The sequence below is a fragment of the Liolophura sinensis genome, chromosome 12, assembly GCF_032854445.1.
Source record: "Liolophura sinensis isolate JHLJ2023 chromosome 12, CUHK_Ljap_v2, whole genome shotgun sequence".
Lineage (NCBI taxonomy): Eukaryota > Metazoa > Mollusca > Polyplacophora > Chitonida > Chitonidae > Liolophura > Liolophura sinensis.
This window is the reverse complement of record NC_088306.1, coordinates 9,937,051-9,943,976: the sequence shown is the minus strand read 5'-3', so window position 1 is coordinate 9,943,976 and position 6,926 is coordinate 9,937,051. Positions and strand designations below refer to the sequence as shown.

Below are 6,926 nucleotides of genomic sequence, written 5' to 3'. Positions count from 1 at the left end.
ATAAATCAAAGGAATAATAATATGATTTGTGACGGAATTTGAGGATTGGAATTAATTTGATTGCATTTTTTTTTAGAAATATCACTGCGCATGCGCTCTTTACTGTAGGTTTATTATGAAGGAAAGTTGGAAGGAAATGGTGAGTTGATGTGTTGCACTGTTTCTCATTTCCACTTGGTTTTTCCTCATTTCTGTTCTTTCGTGTTCCGACTGGACAATGTCTAATAAAATGTCATTTCTGCCACAGCATAAGCTGAAGTCTTCTCAGAAAGACAAAGTGAGGCAATTTATTGCATTCACTCAGACGGGAGAAAAAACTGCGATCAACTGCTTGAACTCACACGAATGGACACTTGATGTCGCAGTGGACAACTTTTTCCAAAATCCAGAGAGATATTTCTGTGAACCCAAAGCAGTGACGGACAGAAAGAAGCTAGATTTATTATATCATCGATATAGAGGTATGATTGTACCTGACTGACAGTATGTCACAGCGCATTGTTGTTGTCTTCGTCATTAGTTACACCCGAAACAACAACAACAACACAACACTAACCACAATCAGCTGATTGCTTAATCGTATTTTGTAATGATTTTACTCTCCTGAATTGAATGATACGAATTCTCCTTCAAGGTAACATGAGGGTAGTTTATTACAGCTGTCTTAATACATGAAGGATTTGTTATTGTTATATTATAGCAAGCCCTATGTTGCTATATGGTTTGTTAGTTCATGTCGGTTCTGACAGTATTAGGCCCAATTTCCTGATCTAACAAAGCAAATACTCATATTGTATGTATTCTGTGAGATAGCATGGAAGCCAGACACCACATGATCTCCTTTGTATAAGACTGCATGGGTGAAGTAAAGTGTTCTCGTAATGTTATAGCATAGGAAAATGCCCACTTTTGAGTCATTGTCAGCAATAGTGTATTTGTTGGTTTTGAATAATTTTCACCCTGAGTATATCTATCCAGCTTATGTGATGTTCATGGGTACAACCAGGGCTTACTGGTCAATGACGTTGTAGCTAACACAGGCCTTTTTCCTATGCTTTAACATGCGGTGGGTGGTGGCCCGTTCACTTCTGCCCACATTAGGACAATCACGACATCCCCCACTTCCTGGCCGTCTTACAGAATCAGGTCATTTCATATCCAAACCATTTACTACTAAGGCGTTTCATACACAGGTCATTATCGATCTAGCCCTGGAACCCTGGCAATTCATGCTGAGTTTATTTTTGTGTGCTGTCACGAGATCCCCATGAGTCTGCCATATTTATTTCCTCTACTAGTTGAATTCCCCACAAGGGTGTTCAGCATCCTTGTGCCAGTGTGTGTTCCCATCCTGATACTCAAAATTGTGAAGGCCTGGAACTAGGATGGCCCATGTGCTGTAATAGCGTACTTGTCCTGGTTGTAGATGAAGCAGCTGATGAAGTGTTGACAGAATCCAAATGTCAGAACAAAAGTTGATGTATACATCAAAGTGTGATAGTAAATGGTTATTTTAATTCATCTCTCAACTGGACAATTGTGGTGTGTTTTTAGTGTTTTGTTCTGCGACTCCTGGTGTCAGCCAGCATTTGAGTTATCCCTAAAAATTTGACCTTATAGCTGTGTAGATTGAGCTTGTGTCATCATGTCTTCTTGACCATGTATTATAATTGATTTCACCCCCAGTAAATTAATCGTAAACCTACCAGACTCATCTGATGTTAAATGTATGACATTTGTTTGATCAAAAAACATACATTTGTGCAAAACTTTATTGGTGCATGTAGACTTTTTCAACATATTTTCCAACTCAATAAAAAAAAATAATTAAATAACGCATTGAGATCATTAATATTTTAAAGAAAACTTCACCCAGTATGTTCATGGGAAGCTTGTATCAATCTCTTTAACACAAACAATGTCTGTAAGATTTACAGACTTGCAGTGTACGTTTATGCCTTACAGTAGATAGATCTCACAAGTATAAAGTCTATTGATTCATCTTTGTTCAAGCTATTTATTACATACATATTTTACTTACTGTCTGGAGTGATGTATTACTGAAATATTTCCTGTTTGAAAATTGGGTAACGAAACTGCACCATAAGTATCTTGGTAATAAAGGGACTTAGGTGATGAACTGAGTTTGGATGAATTGGTTTGGGTACAAAATGATTAGAAACGGTGTTGTGCATAACTAGCAGTTACGCTATTATTAAGCGTTTCTTCATGTCTTTCTCCTCCTCCCATTTATGTTAACGTTAACGTTGAACAGATTAGATAGTGACTGTGGCAATATTTTGTCAAAATATTGTCATTTCAAATTGTTTATGCTACTAGTGTGAACTGATAGCTATCTTCATTTCTTGTTTTTTTTTTGTTTTGGAATCAGATGCTCATGAAGAAGATAAAATAACAGCTGAGGGGGTTGCTCGGTTCTTGGAAGATCTCAGCCTAAGCCCTGACTCCAGAACAGTGCTCATAATTGCTTGGAAGTTCAAAGCAGCCACACAATGTGAATTCACGAGAGAAGAATTTGTGCAGGGAATGATGGAATTGGGGTAGGTATTGATTTAATACATGTATCCATTGTGCATCAAAATGACTTTCCTGTCCGGCTATATGTGGAAAAAGTCTGTCAGCAACCCACGGTTGGTCGTGGGTTTCATTCGGGCTCTTCTCTGTTTTCCCCCCACCATAATGCTGGTCATCGTCATATAAGTGAAGTATTCTTGAGTATGTCGTAAAACACCAATCAAATAAATAAATAAATCAAAATGGGTTTTCCTATGTTAATGATACTTTCATAACATCGTTTTCACTTGACAAGGGATAACAACAGCCACTGTTGCGATGATGACCTACATAAATAGCCCATGACTTATGCTCGGGAATATCTATTTTTCTAGGTGTGACAGTGTTGATAAATTAAGGAATAAGTGTCCATCTCTGGAGCAGGAAATTCGGGATGCTGTTCGTTTCAAAGATTTCTACCAGTTTACTTTCAATTATGCCAAGAACCCAGGGCAGAAAAGTTTAGGTAAGCCAATGTTTTATGAGTGTGAATGTTTGGAAACATTTTGATCTTCTTAAGTACTGATTCTCGCCCATGCTTTTGATGCTAATCAGAGAATATGATTCCCCAAATATTCCTGTAAATCAAAATTTCGGGAACATATTTGGATTCTGGCAAAGAAAGATTAGAAAACGACTGTGATCAAAGGAAATACTAGTTCAAGTGCGAGTATGCCTATTATTCACAGCCTATTTCTTTAAAAATTGTTCATTGTTATGTGGTTCTAGATCGACAAATGATGATTTAGATTTTTTGCCGGATCAGTTTCTTATTAGTAAAGATGAGTTTTGCAATGTCTAGCAGAAACCCCTTACCAAAATGCTGGCTATTTTCCTGTCAGCACTTAGAATCTCTGTATTATTTCCTACCTTACACTTTCTTAATTAGCAATCTTTAGCCAAGGATAGCGCATTTTAATGGAACTCAGTCGCTTGGTTTACGATCCTATCAAGCATTCCTAGTCCAAAACTGAGGAAAAACTCAGACAGGCAGCCCTGTTTGCCATCTCTTATTTTGCGTGCTTGAATGTGATGTGGAATGGACTGTTCTCCACAATATGGATTTTGTTGGCTGCCTGTTTAAAATTTTGCTGGTTTTCGGTCTAAGTATGACCGTTTTGAGCAAAATAGAAGCTGATTTTTCTGCCATCAAAAGTGTAATCCCCTCACCTGGTGACAGCGGATCGAGAAAATGCGAGTTAGGAAATGTTACAGAGGTTCTAAGTGTGGATAGGAAAATCTACTGCATTAGACCTTTTATAGTTAGAATACTTTTAATTCATTAGGCTAGTTTGATGCATGATTTCCTGTCAGTGTACAAGAATATTTCAGGAATCTAAAATTCCATGCAAAATGAGCCCTACCTGTGGATCGTTGAGGATCTCAAATCAGTGAAATATTCTGGAATAAAACATCAGTCAGGTAAATAGATAACTTTCAAAGGTGGTAGGTTTCTCAAACCCTGTTTCCTCAATCCATAACTGTGACTACAGTTATACATACATGTATGTAATATGGTGTTATCAGGGCTCAAAACTCCTATGAAGTAAATCTTGACAAGGCGATTATGGGGGGTTCATATTTATGTCTGATAATTATGAAACATTCCTCATTTGTTTCATTTTGCTTTTGTTTTGTTTTGCCTTTTTATATTTCGAAGAAAACAGTTACCAAAAGACCAACAAATTTCTGTTACAGATCTAGATTATGCTGTTGCCTATTGGAAAATTGTACTATCAGGAAGATTTAAGTTTTTAGATCTGTGGTGTAAGTTTTTACAGGTAAGTTGGATTATGTTTATTTATTTATTTATTTATTTATTTTGGATAAATCAAGTGCCAGAATATTTTCCTATCAGCGTACAAATGGCCAGATGCTAAGTAGAATTTCACATTCTGGTGAATTTGTATGGGTGTGATCATCCCTCCCCGTATCTTCATATAGAAATTGGTGTCTGTATTCTGCAGAACTTTGCCAGATGCCTGACAGTCAGAGGTGTAACTGCTTTCCCTCCCCTCCCCTACCCTCCCCTCCCCCACATACCCTGCCCCAAATTTTTTTCCCTAACTCACTTTTTTTTCGGAGTTTTTCTTTTAACTAGCATACACAATTTCTGACGTACAATTTTCTCACTGAAAATATGCAGTGATTACATGGTCTCCTGTGGACTTGTCCAGTTTCCTTCTGGCTCCAACTATTCACATGACTGCATTGATAACGGTGAAATTGGTGTCTGTATTCTGCAGAACTTTGCCAGATGCCTGACAGTCAGAGGTGTGACTGCTTTACCTCCCCTCCCCTCCCCTCCCCCACATACCCTGCCCAAAATTTTTTTCCCTAACTCACTTCTTTTTCGGAGTTTTTCTTTTAACTAGCATACACAATTTCTGACGTACAATTTTCTCACTGAAAATATGCAGTGATTACATGGCCTCCTGTGGACTTGTCCAGTTTCCTTCTGGCTCCAACTATTCACATGACTGCATTGATAACGGTGAAAAAAATTTGAAAAGAGTGTAGAATACCGGACATGCAAATTAATTTATTTGTAAGCATGTTACAGAATTTTAAAAAAAAAAAATCACTCTGGAAGAAGACCTTTGTTTACAATCTTCCCCCTTTTGTCATTTTTTTTTCAGTGTTTTGGCATGTCTCGCAAATTTAAAAGTCACTTCATTGCTCTTTGACAATTCTAAGTCATAACTGATGTTTTTTTTGCTGGTTTGACTGTTGCAGGAACATCACAAAAGGTCAATTCCAAAGGACACATGGAATTTATTGTTAGAGTTTAGCAATATGATTGACGATGAAATGAGCAATTATGATGAAGAGGGTAAGACACACCTAAAATAGGATTGATAATATTGACTGTGGATCAGTATTTGTATCTCAGCTGAGTTTAGTGTACCATTACTGACTTACGATCTAAAATCATTAGAAATCATGAAAAAGAATAACTGAATTTTCTTTTTTTTTTTAATTGTCACTCGCTCCATTGTCATTGGAAGCCGGAAGGGCTGCTCATTTGTAAATGCCATCAAGGAGTTCAAGTCCTACTGTGACCTTTCAAAAATGTTAGGCAACTACATGTGTATTATTGATCACATTTACAGTTGCCCGTGTATTAGTGAACGTGGACACGTGAAAAAAAGTTTCAAGAAAGTTGTTTAGATTAGTCAAATGATGGAGAAAATTAGGGAGCTAAACATTTGTGAACTTGAGACGTTTCTAAAGGAAAGAGCAGTCATTTATGCCTCTGGAACATGGTGAGACAGGTGACTAGTAAAGTAATGTAAGCAAAGGTTGCCTAACTTGAAACTCATAGTTTTATAGTGATGTGAAAGCTGTTCTGAGTCTATCATCAACACACTCTTTGGTCACGAGTATTGGAGGTGAAAACCAAGTGAATTTGAACCACAAGAGATAGGCATTGAAGACAATTTTAGCACAAAACTTGAAAAAAAAAAATGAAAAAAAAGAGGTTTTAGGTGAGAAATTCTTTCTGGAAAAGGAATCATAATGTATCTAGCCTTCGGATATGATAGTTTCAATAACCTGCAGTACGTTAAACTTTATGAATGTGGCAAAAATCAGTATTCGCTTATTTAGCACTGTGTTATTTTATCATCTCCTGCTCCATGTGAGGTCTCAGTTGGTTAGCACGCTAGCGCAGCGTAATGACCCAGGAGTCTCTCACCAATGCGGTCGCTGTGAGTTCAAGTCCAGCTCATGCTGGCTTTCCCTCCGGCCGTATGTGGGAAGGTCTGTCAGCTACCTGCAGATGGTCGTGAGTTTCCCCCGGGTTCTGCCCCAGTTTCCACCCACCATAATGCTGGTCGCCGTCGTATAAGTGAAATATTCTTGAGTAAAAACACCAATCCAAAAAAAAAAAAAAAAAAAAAAATCCATGTGAGGTACTGTTCACTAATCGTGTTTCTAAGATGATCTCCCCTTGCTTTATTGCAGGTGCCTGGCCGGTGTTAATTGATGATTTTGTAGAATACGCCAGACCAATGATCCATGGGCGGAAGGGGACGGTCGTATAACGCAGACTAGATTCACTTAGACAACAACTGTGTATAATAGAGCATGTTTCTGTACAAAAGTTTGGAACTAACTTGTTATTTTCCTTCCTGTTTTTTTTTTTTTTTTTTTTTTGTTTAATGTAAAAAATGATTAATATTATTATTAAGAACTACTGTGACTGTGAGGACAGTGCTAGCATGGACCTGTTAACCAGTTGAAAAGGTCAGGGGACTAGTGTAGTGTGGTCAAAGAACTAGTGTGGTGTGGTCAGAGAACCATTACTGTGGGGTCAACATACTTAACGTTACTCCGGCAATGGGGTTGGA

General features: G+C 37.7%; 1 protein-coding gene across 1 annotated transcript; it reads left to right on the top strand.

Moving 5' to 3' along the window:
• The first annotated feature begins 120 nt into the window (after positions 1-120).
• LOC135479016 (DCN1-like protein 1) lies at positions 121-6,686 on the top strand. The gene is made up of 7 exons (XM_064758717.1): positions 121-139; positions 248-461; positions 2,393-2,561; positions 2,910-3,040; positions 4,273-4,355; positions 5,311-5,407; positions 6,541-6,686. Exons 1-7 carry the CDS (start codon positions 137-139, stop codon positions 6,618-6,620), a joined length of 777 nt encoding a protein of 258 aa, XP_064614787.1. The 5' UTR covers positions 121-136; the 3' UTR covers positions 6,621-6,686.
• Positions 6,687-6,926: the final 240 nt, after the last annotated feature.

Bases quoted from the DNA above. Each gene is read 5' to 3' on its own strand.
- LOC135479016 (XM_064758717.1), top strand. The intron at 2,562-2,909 runs GTAGGTATTGAT...CTATTTTTCTAG, and splicing joins CAGGGAATGATGGAATTGGG to GTGTGACAGTGTTGATAAAT. The intron at 5,408-6,540 runs GTAAGACACACC...GCTTTATTGCAG, and splicing joins GAGCAATTATGATGAAGAGG to GTGCCTGGCCGGTGTTAATT.